The sequence below is a fragment of the Cebus imitator genome, unplaced genomic scaffold, assembly GCF_001604975.1.
Source record: "Cebus imitator isolate Cc_AM_T3 unplaced genomic scaffold, Cebus_imitator-1.0 Scaffold219, whole genome shotgun sequence".
Classification (NCBI taxonomy): domain Eukaryota; kingdom Metazoa; phylum Chordata; class Mammalia; order Primates; family Cebidae; genus Cebus; species Cebus imitator.
In genome coordinates, this window is record NW_016107534.1 from 3,095,611 (window position 1) to 3,118,498 (window position 22,888).

The following is a 22,888-nucleotide window of genomic DNA, read 5'->3' on the forward strand; positions in this document are numbered from 1 at the left end:
TTTTTCCTTTTAGAAAGTTCACCAGGAAACCAGCTCCCCTCCCACCACGCCGGGCAGGCCATAGCCATCTTTTTTAAAACCGTGCTGATTTTCCCTCACACCCCCAAACAGGAACTCCTCAGGATGGTCTCGGAAGGCTGGAGTCTCTCCCTGTCTGGAGGGACACCCTGGTGGCGGTGAAGGCCCCTCTGCCACAACGGAGGTTTCTGATTGTGGGACACAGTCTGGTTTTTGTTTTCTTCCTGTCTTCTAATTTGAAAAGACATTCCTGGCAAAAGAGATAAGACAGTCAATAACCACACCAGAAAACAGAGCATTTAGTAAAATCAACCTTAAGGCAGAGTTTTCTGTATTTCCTCAGGTACCTCATTCTGAACTTTACCATAAGAACTCAGAAAAAAAGCCAAAATAAACATCTGAAGTTTTAACTTGTGGGTTCAAGGGAGCTACTGCTTTAATGAGACACCATATGCAGTGCACTTCCAACACTGAGTGTGCTGTGGAAACAAAGGATGACGTGTCAGGGAGGGAAAAGTGCCAGCAGGCCCAGGCTTCCCACTGCAAAGCAGCCAAGGAAGCTCCACCTCAGTCTGCTGTAAACCCCACAGGCTTCATGTCGATTTTATTTTGAAAGAAGGCTCTGCCTACTAACAACAGTTAAAAACAATAAAACAAAACACCAATTGGGATGCTACCAAAAGGATACTGTGTTAAGTGGAGTGGTTCAAAGTGAGAACTCTGGTACCAGAATATCTACACGTGAATTCTGGCTCCACCAATACCATTTGCCTGTGATAACAGGCAAATCATTAAACGTCAATTTCCTCTTTTGTAAAATGGGAAAAATAGTAACAGACCCAGAAAAGCAGATAAGGCTATCCTCGTTAATACATATAAAGCATTTAAAACGGTGCCCTGACACATAGTAAGGGCACAATAAAAGTTAATCACGGACACCTACAGCTGTCCATAAGCAACATTATGAGGTGTACCAGTGTCAGCTAACCCAGAACGCCAGGCAAAACCTGGTGTTCCCAAATGATATTATTACTCATTAAAACAACTGAAGTTAAGAAATGATTTTGGGTGTTGCAAGGCACTGCTGAACATCACCTTTACCTACGAACGCATTTATCACAGAAACTACCAGTGAGTGCATCAAGAATTGCCTCGTGGGAGAAGAAACTCTACCTGAGACATCAAAAGCTGGGCTTAGAGGAGAGTTGCCTTTGTTCTCTCTGTCAAGCAACTGGCACCCAAATTCTACTACCCACTCCTTTTAGCTAAGCTTGGTGCTTTGCTTCAGAATTAGGAGACGGAAAGCACGTGGAGAAAAATGCTGATTAGGAGTCAAAGATGCTCCTCATTTCCTGTAAGGGCCAAGCATCCCTAACCTGAATAGCCAAAATGCTTCAACAGCTGAAACTTTTTGAATACGCACTGAAGCATTTTGGATTTGGAATTTTTGGATTAGGAATCCCCAACTGGTGTGCATCCTGCAAATATCCAAAATCCCAGAATATTCAAAATCTGAAAAACACTTCTGAAAATGCTGGCCCCAAGCATTTCGGATAAGGGATATTCAATTCGCACCTCCTGCCCTGGTCAGAACCTGGCACTTTAGCATTCAGATCATCGAAACTGGCACCCCATATAACGGTCAACTTGAGGTTGTTTTCGCCAAAGTAGCCAGGTTAAAAATACTTATTTGTTTGTTGCCATGTATACTTACCATCTTAGAAGTGTCTGTAACAGGAAACGGGAAGAAAATTTTTCAATGCACTTTGCAACACTTTCTTATGGAGGTGAAAATGGTACCACAAAGATAGTATCTGGCTGCCCTGGCCCAAGAAAATCAGGGCCCTGTATATTCCAGCTGTTCACCACAGTTAAATTGTTGAGTCCTTCCCTGACTCTCGCTACCAGTCCCATGATAGGCATTAAAACCTATCCCCATTCCCAGGCACCCCTGACACCTGTAGAAAAGCTGGGTGTATCACTCACCTGGGTGACAGGCACAGTGCAGGAGTATGAGCTATCGAAACAACCTGGTGAAGTCTCGCAAGGCCCAGCAAACTTGCTTACATTCCTCAGCACTAGAAAAGAAAAGGTAGGTTGGTTCTTGACTGAGAAGAAAGATAGAATATGCTGAAAAACAACCACAACATTGGGTCACACTGAGAACTGTCCCAACTCTGCTAGGAGCTCTCTCCATCGTCTCCTGACCAACCCTGGCTTCAGGTCTTTCTGCAATACAGGGCAAAAATTATTATATATGAGAACAGTTGTAAGGTTGATGGTCTTCAAAGAGTGGACTGTGGACAAAAACTGCACGAGTTTGAACGCTGACTCCACTGTGCCCTTGAACTCAAAGCTGCCGATCTTTGTCTCAGTTTCCTCATCTATTATCTACTTCATAACGTTGTTTACAGGATTAAAATCGTCCATATACCGAGTGCTTATGGTAGTAAAGCAGTGAACAAAATAGTATTCAATAAAGTAGGCTGCTATAACAACACTTGGTTGCTAAGGCTCTCATAAGTTTCCTCATTCTCTTCCAAAGATAGATTTTGTTTACAAAGGCCAGTCTAAGTCTCCATCAGTCATTGATTTTCTAGTTTAACAGGCTGCACAGGATTTCCTCCTGTGGGAGGAGGAGGGAGAGAGGAAAGGGTTAAAGCATGTAGAAAGGGAGACCGAGGAAGCAGGAGATGCCTATGTGATATACATAGCCCAATATTCATCTGACCCTGTTTTTTTCAAAAGCCCTCCACCTCCCTTTGTCCAAAACTGTCACCAAGATACCAGTTGATGCCAGCCTCATTCTACTGTATCTGTTCTCATAACAGTTTTTGCTAAATGAACATGAGGCTATACTAAAGCAGTAGAAAAGGAAGCACTTCTTTTTCTTTTTGAGATGGAGTCTTGCTCTTGTTGCCTAGTGCAATGGCTCAATCTCAGTTCACTGCAACCTCTACCTCCCAGGTTCAAGTGATTCTCCTGCCTCAGCGTCCAGAGTAGTTGGGATTACAGGCACCTGCCACCACGCCCACCTAATTTTTTGTATTTTTAGTGGAGACGGGGTTTTGCCATGTTGGCCAGGCTGGTCTCAAACTGCTGACCTCACGATCTGCCTGCCTCAGCCTCCCAAAGTGCTGGGTTTACAGGTATAAGCCACCACACCTGGCCAGGAAGCACTTCTTAATATGCTTGCCTTTTGGTGGCCCTCTCCCTGGCTCAGCAAACTCAGCAGTGCCTACAGCCTAGGATTCAATGTAGATGAAAACGCATTTTCCACTTCATAATGGTTAAACAGCAGGAGAGGGAACTGCTCTAAGTGATACAACAGAAAAGGTGAAAATAGAGCTATCCACTTAGGTTCCTACATCCAGATTTCCCCACCTATTATAAGTTCTGAAACATCATTAAGAACCTTGCCTTAGACCCCATGACTTGATTCAACAGAATATTCTGGAAACTTTAGTCTCTCTCCAGCCTAAAAATGTAATGAAAATGAGGCAGGTGGCCAGGCATAGTGGCTCATGCTTGTAAACCCAACACTTTGGGGCAACACAGGGAGACCCTGTCTCTACAAATAATTTTAAAAGTAGCTGTGTGTGGTGGCACACACCTGTGGTCCCAGCTACTTGAGAGGCTAAGGCAGAAGGATCACCTGAGCAAGGGAGGCTGAGGTTGCAGTGAGCCGTGATTGTGCTACTGCACTTCAGGCTGGGCAACACAGTGGGACTCTGTCTCAAAAAAAGAAAAAAGAAAAGGAGAACAGTAAAGGTCTTTTGGCTTTATTGGAATCGCCATTACCGCTGTGGATTTAATAAACTTCGATTAAAGTGTTACATTTCTCATTTAATTTTCAAATCAGTATTGACTGTTAAGGAGGCAGCCAGGGTATATCAGCCCATATCACTCATGCTCCCAACGACAGTAAGGAGGAAGATCTGTAACCCAAGAGAAGTTGCTATATGGTGTATTATTACAAGGGACTAGGATAACAGAAAATCCTGAAACTTAGGACAGTGCTGGAGACTGAGATTTTTTTTGCTACCCTAATGTCTTATATGTTTTAAATTTTACCCTTCTTCAAGAGACTTTTGTTTTATTTTCAAAAAAGACAGAAACAGGGTCTCACTGTTTTGCCCAGGCTGGTCTCGAACTCCTGGGTTCAAACTATCATCCTGCCTCAGCCTCCAAAAGTGCTGGGATTACGGGCGTTAGCCACTGTGCCAGGCCGAGACTTTGGAAGAGAAATGGTAACTCCACAGCTTCCTTTGTGGCACACAAGAAAAAGTATTGAAACCAAAATGCAAGTATGGGAGAATTGCAGTGAGGTAAGATGAAAGGAGGGACAGGCCACATTGTCAACTCAGCTTCTACCCCAATCCTATGGGGAACTGCTTTGGTGTCAAACACTTCAGCCAAATGTTTAACTGAAGTGTCCTTGGTAGAAAGCCCAAAGAAATGGATCAAAAAGCTCCTTGAGCCCAGGTGCAGTGGTTCATGCCTGTAATCCCAGCACTTTGGGAGGCCGAGGTGGGCAGATCACCTGAGGTCAGGAGTTCAAGACCAGCCTGCACAACGTGGTGAAACCCCATCTGTACTAAAAATTCAAAAATTAGCCAGGCATGGTGGTAGGCGCCTGCAATCCCAGCCTCTTGGGAAGCTGAGGTTGGAGACTCACTTGAACCTGGGAGGCGGGGGTTGCAGTGAGCTGAGATTGCACCACTGTACTCCAGCCTGGGCGATGGGGCAAGACTCTGTCTACAAAAAATAAATAAATAAAAAGCTCCTTGAATGTTAGAACTACAGTCACATGCTGCACAATAATGTTCTGGTCAACGATGGACTGCATATACGTGGTGGTCCTATGAGTATAATGGGGCTGAAAACTTGCATGCCGCATCACTCACATGTTTGTGGTGATGCTGGTACAAACAAACCTACTGCACTGCCAGTCATATAAAAGGACAACACATACAATTATCTACAGTACACATTACTTGATAATAGACAACTATATTACTGGTTTATGTATTTACTATACTATACTTTTAATCATTAATTTAGAGTGTATTCCTTCTATTACACAAAAAAGGAAGTTAACTGTAAAACAGCCTCAGGTAGATCCTTTAAGAGGGATTCCAGAAGACACTGTTATCCTAGGAGATGACAGCCCCCGAAAACCTTCTAAGTGGGACAAAATGTGGAGGTGGAGGACAGTGATATGGATGGTCCTGACCCTGTGTAGGTCTAGGCTAATATGTGTTTGTGCCTTAGCTTTTAACTAAAAAGTTTAAAAGAAAAAAAAAAAAGGTAATTTTAACGATAGAAAAAAACATGAATATACAAAGAAAAATTTTTTTATGAGCTGTACAATTTGTGTTTTAAGTTAGGTGTTATTACAAAATTTTTAAAAAATTTAGTTTATAAAGTAAAAATGTTACAGTAAGCAAGGGTTATTATTATTACTATTTTGAGATAGAATCTCACTCTTTTGCAGTGAGATTGTTTGTAGAAGTATAGTCTATGATGTTTCCCCAGCCTGGAGAGCAGTGGCATGATCTCAGCTCATGGCAACCTCTGCCTCCTGGGTTCAAGCGATTCTCCTGTCTCAGCATCCCGAGTAGCTGGGATTACAGGTGTGTACCACCACACCTGGCGAATTTTTAAAATTTTTAGTAGAGATGGGGTTTCACCATGTTGGCCAGGCTGGTGTCAAACTCCTGACCACAAATGATCTGCCCGCCTTGGCCTCCCAAAGTGCTGGAACTACAGGTGTGAGCCACTGCACCTGGACAAGGGTTAATTTATTATTGATGAAAAAATATTTCTTAATAAATTTAGTGTAGCCTAAGTATATCGTATCTATAAAAAGTCTACAGTAGTGTACGGTAATGCCCTAGGCCCACTATTTACTCACCACTTACTCACTGACTCACCTAGAGCAGCTTCTAGAACTGCAAGCTCCATTCATGGTAAGTGCCCTCATACATGTATACTCTTTTTTTTCCCTCTTTTATATTGTATTTTTACTGTACCTTTTCTATGTTTAGATATGTTTGGATACACAAATTTCTACCAATGTGTTACAACTGCCTACAGTATTCAGTACAGTAACCTGCTATACAGGTTTGTGGCCTAAGAGCAATACGCTATACTATATAGACCAGTTGTGTGGTAGGCCATACCATCTAGGTTTGTAGAAGTATAGTCTATGATGTTTGCACAACAATGAAATCACCTAATGACACATTTCTCAGAAAGTATCACCATCATTAAGTGACACATGACTGTATTTTCTATTTCAGTCCTTCTGACATTTGGTATTTCTTAGCTTTTTATTTATTTTTCAACTGCCAGTATTTTTTAGATTCCATTTTCTGGCTTCTAGCCCCCAAATTCCTATCCTTCCACCATATTTCTGAAAGCTTTTATGGTCGCTATTTCTCAAGCCCCATAAGACTACTAGGAGAGTGCTCAGAAATGAGATCCTTTTGATCTGATGACCTGGTAGGTAACAGAAAATAATGAGACTGATGACTTGACTAGGGATTCAACCCCTTACTGGCCTCTAATTCCAGTCTCAGTGCTTCCCATGTTCAACATCTTTTGGCTTTGAAGATCCCTGGGCAAGTGATAAGTAGTCACAGAATAAACACCAAGACAGAGAAATGGAAATGATGGCAGGGTTTCTGCTAGTCCCAATTAGTCTTAGTTAATGATGGGCTCATTGGCATTTGGAAAGCAAGAATGTTGTTTTAGAATGAAAGTCCCAGCTTTCTTCAAGTTGACCAACTAAAAAAGCTAGGGAATTAATTACCAGTCCCATGTGAAAAGCAGGCCTGGACTCGCTGAAATGAAACTGAACCAGTTCATCCTCTCTGCCAGAATGGCAAACAAAGTGGCATGTTGAGGCAGGTGTTACAGGACCTTAAAATCAAAAGGGAGACTGAATCATGCATGGGACAGAAAGTTCAAGGGCTATAGGCATTCTAGAGGAAGAGAATTACTAAGAGGAGATGAGCAATCTCAAGTCCTTTTCTAATACCTCAACATTAGCTCTTACTTCTGTTCATTTCCCACCACCATGTTACAACCTGCTATAGGAAGAGCTGCAAAACTTGTTTAGCAATGAAAGATCAAGTAGGTCATATTGATGGTGCACCTTATTTTCCCACATCACAGGGCAAAGATCACAGATTTTTTTTTTTTTTCCACAGCACTACTTTACTTAGGTCTCTTTTCCTTGCCCCAAGATTTATCTTAAATTAGGAAAGGATATCTATGACCTCGATTTCAGGCTTACAATAATATTTTATCTGTCATTTATTAGTCCTACTGAGGGAATGAGGGGTTGACGGAGACTTATTCTAGAATGTGTGGGATTTCAGAACGTGTGGGTGCCTGTCTTAGAGTCAGCAGGAATGACCTGCCCCAGCTAGTTTTGCAAGTGCATAATGACATTCTAGCAGTTTCTCCTCCGAGGAGAAAGGAGTTAACATTCACTGATCACATACTATGTGCAAGGTCTTCAGATTTCCATTTGGTATCTCATAATAATCTTATGAGACTGGTAGTACTAACCCCATTTCACTTGATAAATAAACTGAAGTTCAAAGTAATAGGGTATGTGGCAAGATTCAAACCAACAATACTTGACTCCAAACCCCATCTTTGGAGGGTTTCCCCTAGGTTCCCATTTGCTCTAGGAAAATTAGAGCCAATATGATCCTGCCCTTATGCTGTAACCAGCACTAAATGGAATAATGCAAAACAGAGGCAGAGAGAAGCAACTACTATACTTCTTTCCCCTGAGATAGCTTGTAGATAGAATACTACTTCTACTGAGAAGATTCATAGTAAAAGCAATCAAATAACTTTTTAAGGTCGCCCCAGTCAATATATGCCTACCCAGGGGAGGGGAAATCCCCACTTCTGGCAAAATGTGTCATGAAGGTGGTCACATGTTATTTTTCAGTCATGCATGTCACTTGATCTATGGCTAAAAGTAAGTTACTTCTGGCATACTGGACTTACTACTTAAGCCACTTAGTAAACTATAAAATAATAGCATTCCACAGTTTGGGATTTTAACATTAACAAAATTGTTGGAGACATTCCAGAAGATGAGAAAGTAAACTATTTTGGAAAGTGACATTAAGAAATCAATTCTGAGAAAAGACAACTGGGTCTTATACCACTGCTTAAAGTTTATTTTCTTTCCCTTCTGATTTTACCCATAAAAGTATAATTTATACTCATAAAAAAGTGCACATAGTACAGAAAGTTATGAAAAGTAAAAGCCTCCTTTCCCTCCTAGCCTCGCTTATATATCTTTCCAAAAACTTACTGTGCATAAAGTAGCCTGTTTGTGTATATAATTTACAAAAAACAGATCTTTAAAGTGTAAGCTGGTTCATTTAAAATAGCATAAAAAATACTTGTGAAAACATTTAACCAAGGAGATGAAAAACTTACACACTGAAAACTACAAAATATAGCTGAAAAAATTAAAGACACCAATAAATGGAACAATATACTGTATTTGTCGATTTGGAGATTTAATATTCTTACAATTTCAATACTACTCAAAGCAATCTGTAGATTCAATACAATCCCCATCAAAATCCCAACAACAAACTTCTTGTACAGAAAAATCTACCCTAAAATTCATATGGAATTTCAAGGATCCCCAAGTGGCCAAAACAATCTTTAAAAAGAACATTACAGGCCTCAAATTCCTGATTCTAAAACTTACTACAAAGCCACAGTAATCAAAACAGCATGGTATTGACATAAAGAAATACATGATAGACCAATGGAAAAGAACAGAGAGCCTATTAATAAATTCTCCTGTATATGGTCAAATGATTTTCAACACGGATGCCAAGACCATTCAGTGCAGAAAGGACAGTGTTTTCAACAAATGGTGCTGGGAAAACTGGATATCCACATGCAAAAGAAAGAGGCTGGATCCTTACCTAACATCACATACAAAAATTAACTCAAAATGGATCAAAGACCTGACATAAGACCTAAAACTGTAAAACTCTTACAAGAAAACCTAGGAGAAAAAGTTTATGACATTAAATCTGGCAATGACTTCCTAGATATGACACCAAACAGACAACAAAAGCAAAAAAAGATAAACTAGGCTACATCAAAATTTAAAACTTCTATGCATCAAGAGACACAATCAACAGAATGAAAAGGCAACCCAAAGAATGGAAGAAAATATCTGCAAATCATGTACCTGATAAGAAATTAATATCCCAAATATAAAAGGAACTCCTGCAACTGAACAACAAAAGAAACCCAATTTTTAAATGGGCAAATCACTTAAATAGATGTTTCTCCAAGAGGACAGACAAATGGCCAATATACATATGAAAAAATGCTCAACATCACTAATCATTAGAGAACTGCAAATCAAAACTGCATTTAGGTATCACTTCATACTTGGTGTGAAATACTAAGATGGCTACTCTCAAAAACCCAGGAAATAACAAGTGTTGGCGAGGAGTGGAGAAACTGGAACTTTGTGCACTGCTAGTGGGAATGTAAACTGGTGCAGCTGCTATGGAAAACAGTGTGCTGGTTCTTCAAAAAATTAAAGAAGATTAAATATGATCCAGCAATTCCACCTCTGGGTATCCAAAAGAATTGAAAGCAGGAGCTGAAAGAGATATGCGTATATCTGTGTTTACAGCAGCCTCACAACAGCTAAGAGGTAGAAGCAACCCAAATGGCCATCAACAGATGAAAAGATAAATAAAATGTGGGATATACATACAATGGAATAATATTTAGCCTTAAAACGGAAGGAAATTCTGGCACACATTACAACACAGATAAACTCTGAGGACATTATGCTAAGTGAGGTAAGCTAGTCACAAAAAGACAAATCTGTATGATCTCACTTATATGAGGTATCTAGAGTAGTCAGACTCAAACAATAGGTAGGAAGGTAATTGCTAGGAGATGGGGAGACGGGAGAATTGTTGCTTAATGGGTATAGTTTCAGTTTTACAAGATGAAAAAATTCTTGAGATTGGTTATACAACAACATGAATATATACTTTACTGAACTGTGCATTTATAAAAATGGTTAATACTGTAAATTTCATATGTGTATTTTTACCACAATTAGAAATTTTAAAAATTATTTTAAAAGCTCAAGTTAGGTTATAAGATACTATTATTTTAACCTTTACAATTTATCCTGTATATTTTTCTGTATTATCACATATTTCTTCTTCCTTGTTCATCTTTGGGACTATTTACTAGTATAAGCATATTGTTAATTATTTAACTTTTCTTTATTGGTGGGCAATTAGAATATTTCCAGTTTTTTCACTACTACTAACCTTGCTGTAATGTTCCTTCTTTGACTTATGTATCTTTTCACACTGTATGGTTATAAGCCATTGCCTAAAATTTAGTCAAAACTCTAAAGACTCTAGATATAAAAAGAGTATTGGCAAGGAAACACGTAGCTATAAAATCCAACATAAGCTGCTGTCATTAATATTAAGACCGGCCGGGCGCGGTGGCTCAAGCGGTCAAGAGATCGAGACCATCCTGGTCAACACGGTGAAACCCCGTCTCTACTGAAACTACAAAAAATTAGCTGGGCATGGTGGCGCGTGCCTGTAATCCCAGCTACTCAGGAGGCTGAGGCAGGAGAATTGCCTGAACCCAGGAGGCGGAAGTTGCGGTGAGCCGAGATCGCGCCATTGCACTCCAGCCTGGGCAACAAGAGCGAAACTCCGTCCCCCCAAAAAAAAAATATTAAGACCATAAGTCTCGATCATTTTGTGATTGCTCCTCCTTTTCACATTTCTTCTGCTGTCCATAGTCCTGACTTTGCCATGAGGGAGTTCACGCTCACCCAAACCGAACACTGCAGGAACCATGTCGGCACAAAGTTCTGGGAGGTGATATCTGATGAACATTGACTCCACTGGCACCTACTGTGGGGACAGTGACCTGCAGCTGGAGCGCATCAATGTGTACTACAACGAGGCCAGTGGTGGCATGTATGTGGCTCGTGCTGTGCTCGTGGATTTGGAGCCGGGCACCATGGACTCCATGCGCTCGGGGCCCTTCAGGCAGATCTTCAGGCCAGACAATTTCATCTTTGGTCAGTGTGGGGCCAGTAACAACTGGGCCAAGGGGTACTACACAGAAGGTGCAGAGCGAGCTGATGGAGTCGGTGATGGGTGTTGTGAGAAGACAGGCTGAGAGCTGTGATTGCCTGCAGGGTTTCTAGCTGACCCACTCCCTGGGTGGGGGGACTTGGTCTGGGATGGGTACACTTCTCATGGACAAAATTCGGGAGGAGTACCCAGACAGGATCACAAACACATTCAGCATCCTGCCCTCACCCAGGGTGTCAGACACTGTGGTGGAGCCCTACAGTGCCACCCTTTCCATCATCCAGCTCATAGAAAATGCAGACGAGACGTTCTGCATCGATAATGAAGCACTCCATAACATCTGTTCCAGAACCTTAAAACTGACCATACCCACCTACAGTGACCTGAATCACTTGGTGTCTGCTACCATGAGTGGGGTCACCATGTGCCTGCACTTCCTGGGCCAGCTGAATGCCGACCTGCCAAAGCTGGCTGTGAACATGGTTCCATTTCCTGGGCTGCACTTCTTTATGCCTGGCTTTTTCTCACTAACCAGCCAACAGTACCGAGCCCTGACGGTGGCTGAGCTCACTCAGTAGCTGTTCGACGCTAAGAATATGATGGCCACTACCTAGCAGTGGCTGCCCTTTTCAGAGGTCACATGTCCATGAGGGAGGTGAATGAGCAAATGCTCAATATCCAGAAGAAGAACAGCAGCTACTTTGCTGAGTGGCTCCCTCACAACGTGAAAAGAGCTGTCTGTGACATCCCACCCCAGGGGCTAAAAATGTTGGCCACCTTCATCAGTAACAACACAGTCGTCCAGGAGCTCTTCAAACGCGAGGCAGAAGTTTACAGCTATGTTCAGGCGCAAGGCCTTCCTGCACTGGTACATGAGCGAGGGCATGGATGAGATGGAGTTCACCGAGGCCGAGAGCAACCTTAAGACCTGGTGTCAGAATATCAGTAATACTAAGACGCCACAGCTGAGGAGGAGGAGTTTGAGGAGTGTGCTGAGGAGAAGGTAGCCTAGAAGCTTCCTTTTCCAGGTAAGGGAGAAGTAGTGTGGAATCTTTAGTGTATTCTGATAGCCATTGTTATTTCTTTGTACCTCTATTGAGTCTTTACATCTCCTCCTGCTACATTTTAAAGCATTTTTATAGTGTGTAGTTTGACCTAATAAAGTATTTTTATGGCCAAAAAAAAAAAAACAAAAAAAAAAAACAAAAAAACCCCATAAGTCTCATAACCTTGGCTTTGGTGATTACTTTTAAAGAAAAATATTCAAAAGAAGGAAAAGGCTCTATTTTTGACATTATCTGCAATACTAAAAAACTGAAAAATAATCTAAATGCTTACTAATACAGGCATTATAAGGATATTAAGTAACACTTTTATGGCTATAAACAATAATCAGGAGGACTATGTAACTATATTAAAAATGTTTATATGTTCACAGTAATAAAACACACCCACTTTACATTTTAAGCTGTAATCCAGAGACTGTAAGTGCCTCATGGGCCTAATGTATCCCAGGCAGATGTTTTGTCTGGACTACACAACTTCTTTGAAATTAGAATCTGACTATCTTCAGGCATGGTGAACATTCTCCAATTCACTGTAGTCTACATCACTTTTAATGTTTTACAACCAATGCTTTGCCTTATTTAGGTACCTACATTCATGACCCCTGAATGTGGATAAAAACTCAGAAGGACTTGGGATACAGACAGATCTCCTGCCAGGGAGTGAGCTGCACAGTGCATTTTTCCTTTGGGAGAAATAGTGCCTCCACTTATCATTAAAGTCTGTATGATCTCAAAAACACTGAGTTCTATTGAGTACTTTCCTGAACCGCTTTTATAACTTATACCAGTTAGTACATATGTAAAATATATGTACATACATACACAGTACGGTGATGTTCTCCCACTAGATTGGCTTCCAATGTCAATTTGTGCAATTCAAGGTTAAACAGACTATAAATTGTAAATTCCCAAGGGCACATAAGGAGCCCCAGTGTCACTCACCTAGTGACTTGCTTGTGGAAGTCTGTAAGTTGTTTGTGTGTCACTGTGACGGCTCCCACAGTTGTCTCCTTTGGCAAACCTTTTAAGGAATTTTCTAACCATCGACAAAAAGTCTGTATAGGGAAGAGAGGTAAGAGTTTTAAATGGAAGCATGGCTTACTCACCTGACACCCTATAGGGACTAACAAAACCTCACACATTTTTCTAGCAGCATTTACTCCCTTACACTTGGAAGTAAGTAATCAACAAAAGTGCTCTCATTAGCCCTTCAAACCCTCTGGGTTGATGTAGTCTGCACATGCATGCCTAGACTTCCCTTCAAAGGGGCAGCAGGCATCATTTCAGATAAGGACCTTCTACACCTTAGAAGTGAGGTTTCTTCTGGATGAGGCTATTGTTCTGTTTTTTGTCATAACGTATGTGACATATATACATATGCACGTGTGTGCATAAACACATGGCACACACAATTCTTTTGAGATAGGGTCTCACTCTGTTGCCCAGGCTAGCATGCAGTGCACTGACTGCAGCTTTGACCTTCCAGGCTCAAGTGATCCTCCTACCTCAGCCTCCCAGGTAGTTCAGACTACAGAAGTGCACCACCATGCCTGGTTAATTAAAAACAATTTTTTTTTTAGAGATGGAGTGTCTATCTATATTGCCCAGACTGCTCTCAAACTCCTACGCTCCGAATATCCTCCCAAAGTGCTGGGACTACAGGTATAAACACTTGGCCAGTATATTTTCAAAATTAAACAAAAATCAATCCAAAGTAAAGGTTCAGATACTTGAAAGAGCAGAGGCAAAAAGTATACTTAAGACACCATGTCAGAAACTATACATATGAGTCTAGAATCTTACGGATTTTAAGGTCATCTCTTTCAGATGAAGTCCCATCCATTCAGTTCCTCTGTGGTATCTACCTGCTCTTCGTGTTAAAAAAAAAAAAAAAGCTTACTCTTGCTGTTGCTCAATTTACTTCTATCTGAGCATTCTCTTTATGCCTTTCATATGCACAATAATCGGCTCTACTCCCTTTACTTCCTTCCTTTCTAAAATAAAAATTCTAGAGACTTCATCTGGGTTCTTATTTTCAGTTTAATTGTTGTCCTTTGAGTCAGCTCTAATATTTCTTCATCCCTTTCTTAAGTGGAATGTATACTTTGGTCACAGTTTTGGGCTGTAAAATTACTCTCATACCTAATTTTTTTTTACATTATATACTTTCCCATCATATTTAGTTATGACCATAATAGGCCAGAGCAAAAGTATTATAAATGCTCAAGAATGACTAAGCATTTCTTAATTATGGATACATAACAGTTACTTCTTTTTTTTTTTTTTGAGATGGAGTTTTGCTCTTGTTGCCCAGTCTAGAGCAATGGTGTGATCTTGGCTCACTGCAACCTCTACCTCCCAGGTTCAAGCGACTCCCCTGCCTCAGCTTCCCAAGTAGCTGGGATTATAAGCATGTGCTACCACGCCTGGCTAATTTTGTTTTTTTAGTAGAGATGGGGTTTCTCCATGTTGGTCAGGCTGGTCTCGAACTCCCAACCTCAGGTAATCCACCAGCCTCGGCCTCCCAAAGTGCTGGAATTACAGGTGTGAGCCACCACACCCGGCCTACTTCCTTAATTCTTAATTAAGGATTCATAATAGTTGTTATATAGCTTTTTTTTTTTCTTTTTTTTTGAGACAGTCTTAAAAGGAACTACGCAGCTCAGACTGGAGTGCAGTGGCACGATTATAGCTCACTGCAGCCTGGAACTCCTGGGCTCAAGCAATCTTCCTGTCTCAACCTCCTGAGCAGCTGGGACTATAGATGTATGCTGACACACCCAGCTAATTTTTTTTTAATTTTCATTTTTTGTAGGGATGGGGTCTCCCTATGTTGCCGAGGCTGGTTTCAAACTCCTGGCCTCAAGTGATCCTTCTGCCCTGGTCTCCCAAAGTGTTGGGAAGACAGGCGTAAGCCACTATGCCCGGCTGACATATATATAGTACACTCCTAAGAGTACATGGCTACCTCGTTTCTGTTCCTATCCAAACTTCTTGTTCTCATTTTTTGTTTGTTGTTGTTAGCACTTAACAATTTGTTTACAATCAAGAATGTTTTTATAAAGTTAGATTTACGTAAATTTTCTGTTACTTGGGAATCAAGTATATTTGTAAAAAAGTTTAAGCAGAGTATGGAGACTTTTTCTCCCAGGTCAAGGACTTTTGGAATTAAATTTGCTGATTCTTGGAGGCTCAAAAAGTACTTTTCTTTAGAAAACCAAATATGCTGCTCTATTAGGTTGAAATGGAACATGAGTGCTGAACCAGCAAGGAATTGGGTACTATCTATATTATTATTATCCATTTTATATTCTGTTGTTCTGTAAGATAGCTCACTTTAGGTCCTCTATTGAGTACTTTCCTAAACTGCTTTTATAGTAATATTAAAAATTATAAATTCAATTTTAAAAATAATTTCAGATATTATACTTTACCATTCTGCTCAACTTTCACATGGTACACATAAACTGAGTTATGGTCATGTGACCTAGTACTGCAAATATTTGGGCATTATCAGATAGCTTTAAAAAAACAATTCCATCCTTAGGTGATTAAGAGTCTGGTTCAAAGAAATCCAAAGGGGAAATATATCCAAGTGTACATTGTGGGTTACTTTTACAATTATGTGCTTCCAAATGTTCTGGTTAGATGTATCACCAAGAAATAATACAGTGCTATAGAAGAAGTCTGACAGGATGAAATACTTCTTGAATAATACGTAACTAATATAACTGACATTTGGGCATCTCTCACAAGTGAACAAATTTCACATTGGACAGCCACACCACTGAATTCAATGCTTGATACTTACTTCTGGTAATACAAACCCTATGACAGTGACATATAAACATGCTTTAAAGCACTCAATAATAAATTACTGACCTTCTATGAGCCTCTTCATCTACTAATCTAACTTGGCAATATGCCTAAATTTGGTTCCATGGACACAGAACAGGGCTGGTTTCAAAATTAGGGTTGGCCTTAAGGAACCAAAGCCTATTACATTTAGGAACTATGAGATAAATTCCTTATGAAAACATCTTACCGGTCTGTCAACCTGCATGATCTCCCAGAGCACTTCAGCCACATCTGGCAGAGTATAGGGGGGTAGACAAAAGCAGCAGGTATGCAGTAGCTGGCTGACAAGCTGCTGTCCAAGCTGGTTCATCACCTGTCCAATCAGTTCTTTCCGTAATTCAAAGTCTTCTTCGTGCTATATGTAGGAAAGCAGGAACATCAGATAAATTCTAGTCTCAACTTTCCAAAGACCAAGCACTATTTACCCTTTAGCCTAGTAATTTATCTTTAATGGGGAAGAAAGTATGTGTATGTGTATGTGTATGTGTATGTGTACGTGTGTGCACGTGTGTGTAAAATAACAGCTGGATTCACAAAGTCCACAAAATATTTCGTCTTCAGAAAGAAAATTAAAGAGTTTATTAGTATCGAGGAATAAGCATGGGTTTCAACAGAGATTAATGCTTAGAGATTTTTCATGATTTTAAGGCAGAAAAGAAAACACGTTTCAGAATTAAAGTTAGCAATTTAAAAACTTTTTTTTCCCTCATCTTCAATTAAATATTTTTAATGTGAAAAATAACTTGTGTTCCTATTTTCTTGTTTAAAAACCAAGTTGGCCTGGCAGAGCAGCATACACCATAGTCCCAGCCACTGCAAAGGCTGAGGTAGGAGGACAGCTTGAACCCAGGTGTTCTGGGCTGGTGCCTGCAGTAAGTTCAGTATCAATATTGTGATCTCCCAGGAGTGGGGAACCACTCCTGGGTTGCCTAAGGAGGGAGGGGTGAACAGCCCAAGTCAGAAACAGAGTGGGTCAAAATCCCATTCTGATCTGTAGTGGGATCTCACCTGTGAATGGCCACTACAGTCTGGGTAACACAGCCAGACCCCCATCTCACAACAAAACAAAACAAAACCAACTGAAATAAGAATTGAAGACATCTATCAGATATCTAATTTTTTCCTATTTAAAAAAAAAACCCTTATTTTCTTTCCTTTATGTGGTCTTTTTTTTTGGAGACAGAGTCTTGCTCTGTCACCAGGCACCAGGCTGGAGTGCAGATCCTGGCTCACTGCAACCTCCACCTCCTGGGGTTCAGGCAATTCTCCTGCCTCAGCCTCCCGAGTAGCTAGGACTACAGGTGCACACCACTATGCCCAGTTAATTTTTGTATTTTTTAGTAGAGATAGGGTTTCACCATGTTGGCCAGGATGGTCTCGATCTCTCATGATCTGCCTACCTTGGCCTCCCAAAGTGCTGGGATTACAGGCGTGAGCCACCGCGCCAGGCCCTCTATGTGGTTTTTGATTTTTTTTTGAGACAGAGTCTTGCTCTGTTGCCTAGGCTGGAGTGCAGTGGCATGATCTCAGCTAACCAAAACCTCTGCCCCCTAGGTTCAAGCAATTCTCCTGCCTCAGCCCCCCTAGTAGTTGGGATTATAGGCATGCACTACCATGCTCAGCTAATTTTTTTATTTTTAGTAGAGACGGGTTTCATCATGTTGGCCAGGCTGGTCTTGAACTCCTGACCTCAAGTGATCTGCCCACCTCGGCCTCCCAAAGTGATGGGATTACAGGCATGAGCCACCGCACCGTTCCTTCTTGTGGTCTTTAAACACACACACATATATATTTCTAATACCTTGAGAAAAATATTTTTTTAAATTGCCTTTCCCATCTAGTAATTTTCTTTTACTGCCAAACTTCTTAGATGAACAGCCTGAATAGAATGCAGAAGTGAATACATACTTCTTCACTGTTCTCCCTTATCTACAATTTCACTCCACATCTAACCAAACCTACCTTCGAAATTCCTGTGAGCCACTTTACTGGTCCCACTGCTTAGCTGTCTACTAACAAACTTAGTACTATTCTGAATTGCTCTGATCCTAGTTTAAAGGCAGTTAGACTACCTCTCTCGAATCCAACCAAATTCTACCTCTATCTGATGGCTCCATTTAAATCCCTCCCCTTTCAGAAAATTATTCCAACTCTCTTTTGTCTAGAGCTTTCCCTTGTCTAATCTCATATCAATCATGACTTTTATCACTTATCTGATAATCAAATACTGGAGGCCAAGGTGGGAGGATCACTTTAGGCCAGGAGTTCAAGACCAACCTGGGCAACATGGTGAAACGCCATCCCTACAAAAAATATGAAAACTCACCAGGCACGGTGGTGAATGTCTGTAGTCCTAGCTACTCAGTAGGCTGAGGATCCCTTGAGCCTGAGAGGCAGAGGCTGCAGTGAGCCATGATCACATCACTGTACTCTGCCTAGGTGACAGAGCAAGACCCTGTCTCAAAAACAAATGAAAACACCAAATACTGGCTTCTTGTTGTTATTTAACTCTTTAAACTTGTTTCTCTCTTCAACTAAACACCAAATGGTTTGAGAGCAGCAACAGTTTTAGACTGCTTTATATAGCCTAAAGCACCCAGCACATGTGTCTTAGTTGATATTTTGGCTAGTGAATGATCCACTATGATAATGTCTACCAATACAGACCAAGTAACGAAATACTGGAATAATGGTTTTCCCCTAAGGAATGACAAGGAGACGGATGCAGCAAACCACCATGGCATGTGTATACCTATGTAACAATCCTGCATGATCTGCACATGTACCCCAGAACTTAAAGTACAATAAATAAATAAGGCAAAAAATAACTACCAAAAAAAAAAAGCTGTTAAGTAAAAATGGTATCACATTTATACTTACATCATTGGCTACCCCTGTATGAATGAGGTCTCGTAGGAACCTCATGACACTACAGTTGGCATCCCGGTGGTCCAGGGTAGTAGAAGCAATGGCCCACTGTAAGATGGGGATGACTACTTGGCTCCTCAGCAAGGTGACAGGGCTACGCTGAATAAACCTGGTGTGGAAAGGGAAACTAAGTATAAATCACAAGATTAGGCTATAAAAGCAGCCAGAGTAAAAGGGCAAAACGATGAAGACAATAAAAAAGATCAGTAGTTGGTGGGGGTTTCAGCAAAGAAGGGATGAACAGACAGAACACAGAGGATTTTTATGGCAGGGAAAGTATTCCAAATGATACTATAACAATGGATACATGTCATTACATATTTGTCAAAACCCACAGAATGTACACCAAGAGTGAACCTTAATTAAACTGTGGACTTTGGGTGATAACAATGTGTTAATATAGGGTCACTGTTTGTACTACTCTGGTGGGGGATGCTGAGAGAGGGGAAGGCTGTGTGTGTTAGAAGGGAGGGGTATATGGGAGCAACTTTTTACTCAAATTTGTAGTGATCTAAAGTTGCCCCTCAAAAAAAAAAAAGGGCATCTTAGATTAGCATATTAAAAGACATGTTACCACACCCAATTTCCAGATAAAATTTTATAAATCAAGAAAGACCAGTCAAAAGGACTTACAAGTAGAAACTCTCCTGGTTAAAATGCCCTAAAGATGCTACAACAGCATTTCCCAAACAACAGTTCACAGAATTCCAGTTCCCCACGATGTCAACAGGAATCCTTCAAAGAAAAGGTTGTGTATTCAAGTAAGCTTGGGAAATGTTGCTGATTTTAAAAGTGGTTTTGCCTGTTTATTTTTTGTTTTAAACTACTATCGGGTTTCTAAGTTCCTTTAATATACCAGGAGAATCTCTTAAGAAAAAGATGCAGTATATTCCAAACTTGTTTCATCATTTGTACAAAGAACATTTCTAGGGACTAGTTTTCCAAGGAATACATACCCTAAGAAAAGAGGTTGATAGCCCATCCAACAATTCTATCTACTAAAAAAAGTTTTTCTAATCTGAAAACTAACAAAAAAAGTGTTCAATATTCAATCCTGAGATGAAACTATCAAGTCAATATTACTTTGCATTTGTAAATGATATAACAGTTGGGTTTTTCTTGTTTTGAAAAATAATGATTTATCTTTTTCTTTCTTTCTTAATAGTTATATGCTTATAGGTTTGGTTAAAATTCCTTAGTCAGGGACTAAGGAATTCAAGCAGAAGTTTGGCAATCATATTGTCAGTGCTACTGATAAAGCAAGCTGTTGATACAGCTGAGAAATACAGTATGAGACAACTGCTAAGGCACCTTAAAATCCTAAACATTCTTTATTCTGAAACTGATTATATCTAAAGGATGCTAAGCTTCTCAAGGGGAAGGCTGAGGTGAAACATGAAATCACAACAGCACAAATGGTTAAAAACTATGGAGGACTGTAGAGATGATCTAGTTAAGTGTTTTACCAGGCACACTGCATTGTCTTGTGTGTGCTCCCTCCTTCCTGGCAGGAACTCAGCTCCTTTATCCTTGCTTCCCGCAATACTCTGCATCATTGCTGGGGATATATTAGCTTGCAATTTACCTTGGGGTTATGAATCATTAATCTACTTCAGTGACTTCATTTTACAAGAATAAAACAAGAGTCAGATGGCAAGACTAAGCAGTGATGGGATGAGCAATTAAAAATGAAATGTGCTTCTCAGAAGGGTTTACCTAGTGGCTAGCCGGAACAGGTCATCTACAGTGTCAGGGTGATTCTGGAGACCATTCTGCTGTTCCAGGAGCTGAAAGGTGGGGATGCACAGTGCCTAAAACAGAAGAGTGATTTTAAAAGAAATGCTTTTTTTAGAAATGCCACAGCATTCGGACTTGCCATATATTACAATAAGTACAAAAGGAACAAAGAAAAGCACAGCTGGGCAAAGAAAAAGACTGTAATGAGAATATCTGATCAGGAAAAGAAAGACATAAATCATTCCCAGTTGACATAAACAGTTTTCACCTATGAAGCCCTTAATTTTTTTTTTTTTTTTTCTGAGATGGAGTCTTGCTCTGTCGCCCAGGGTAGAATGCAGTGGCATGATCTTGGCTCACTGAAACCTCTGCCTCCCGGGTTCAAGTGATTCTTCTTTCTCAGCCTCCTAAGTAGCTGGGACTACAGGCACATACCACCACACCCAGCTAATTTTTATATTTCTAGTAGAGATGGGGTTTCACCATATTGGCCAGGCTGGTCTCAAACTCCTGAACTCGTGATCCGCCCACCTCAGCCTAAAGTGCTGGGATTAGAGGCGTGAGCTACTGTGCCCGCCTGAAGTCCACAGGGGACTTTAAGAAAGGGTTGAGGGTACAGATTTTAGTTGATAAAACTCAATAGATATCATCTCAAAAGTTTTAGAAAATTTTTGAAAGCAAAGATTCTATTTAGGTACTAGATATGATCTAGTCCACTAAGGGAGTGGAAGTTTTCATAATAATTATGAAATATCAATTTTAAATGAAAAGACGTCTTGGGAAAAGAAACAGCATACTTCAACTCAATACTCCTCCTCTGTGACTAGAAGGAACGGAAAAGCAGCGTCTGAGGAGCCATTTCTAATGCCAGCTATTAACTCTAAAACCCTCCCTGCTGCTTAAACTAGTCAAATGGCTGTTCCAGGCAAGAAGTTAAAAATACAATAATGCTTGAGCTTAAGAGATTCACTTGCTCACCTCCTCCCCCCTCCAAACACCCTATCTCTGGAAGAGCATAAACCAGGCAGTAACATCTGTAATAATCATTACACTCCTGTGGTCAGTCTCATTCTCTCAAGCAGGCCTGTTCAGAGAACAACTAGGAAGCTTTTACTTCCCTGTTATTAGGAAATCAACATGCCTGGGGGAAAATCTAAGGAAGCAACGGAATTAAAGATGTGATAAAGAATATTCTGCTAGGCTTTCGGACCCTCTAGGCCTGATGCGTCTTCACTCCCCAGGGAAAAGATACCTGGAGCATGTCTAGTAGCCCCTGCCGACAGCCTTCTTCCATGCCATACTCATCCACGAGGATACTGCCAAGGTACAGGAAACAGGAATGCTGATGTACATGGTACACATTCACCATCTGTCAAGGGAAACAATTAGTTCAATGCTTCGCCCTTCAAAAAGTACCAACTTATGAAGCTTTCTCCAGGAAGGATTTCAGAGATTGACTGATTTCTTCTCTTCACGGCAATATAGTAAAGCTTGTTAGCACCATTTTATGAAACACAGGGCTCAATTTCTCAATAATTTTCAAGTTCTCTATTCTTCCAACCCTTTGACCTTTGATTTTCCCAAGGCAATGCTGTATAAGAGTTGTCTAATACTTAAAGCTGGAAGTTATCAGGGAGCTCACATAATATTTGCAAAACCCTAGCACAGAATATTTCATCCAGTACATAAAGGTTGCTCTCACTTCCACCTTAGATAGGTCATATTTTTAAATAAGATATACAGCCATAGTTGGAACAACAATATCAAATGCCTTCATCTTGGAGAAGACAGTGAAGGCACTGTTTAAATTTTGAGTTGTTCCTAAACCTATTTTATCTTCTAAGTAAAAAAGAGTAAAGGAGTGTTTTCTATCAAGATATTTGGATTTCAACAGAGCAAATATTTTAATACAATATGCACATTATTTTTTTAAAGAGATAGGGTTTTGCTCTGTTGCCCAGGCTGAGTACAGTGGTGAGGTCTGTGGCCTCAACCTACCAGTCTCAAGGGATCCTCCCACCTCAGCCTCCCAAGCAGCTGGGACTACAGGTGTGCACTACCACGCCCAGCCACAATATGCACTTAAATGATTTGTTTAAAATTTTTACTTCACTATCCTCCCAG

At 40.6% G+C, this 22,888-nt stretch overlaps 1 protein-coding gene and 1 pseudogene across 3 annotated transcripts in view; one reads left to right on the top strand and one right to left on the bottom strand.

Moving 5' to 3' along the window:
- Positions 1–22,888, bottom strand: part of TNPO3 (transportin 3) — a 97,686-nt gene continuing 74,798 nt past the window's right edge. For all 3 annotated transcript variants that reach the window (XM_017549533.1, XM_017549534.2, XM_037746074.1), the window contains 7 exons: positions 22,017–22,133; positions 20,744–20,838; positions 18,980–19,136; positions 16,287–16,454; positions 13,184–13,296; positions 2,005–2,096; positions 1–268 (listed from right to left, as the gene is read on the bottom strand). In XM_017549533.1, the coding sequence (XP_017405022.1) occupies positions 2,036–2,096; positions 13,184–13,296; positions 16,287–16,454; positions 18,980–19,136; positions 20,744–20,838; positions 22,017–22,133 (711 nt within the window). In that variant the 3' untranslated portion in view covers positions 1–268; positions 2,005–2,035. The remainder of the gene's footprint in view (positions 269–2,004; positions 2,097–13,183; positions 13,297–16,286; positions 16,455–18,979; positions 19,137–20,743; positions 20,839–22,016; positions 22,134–22,888) is intronic.
- On the top strand, positions 10,774–12,388 carry LOC108318478 (annotated as a pseudogene).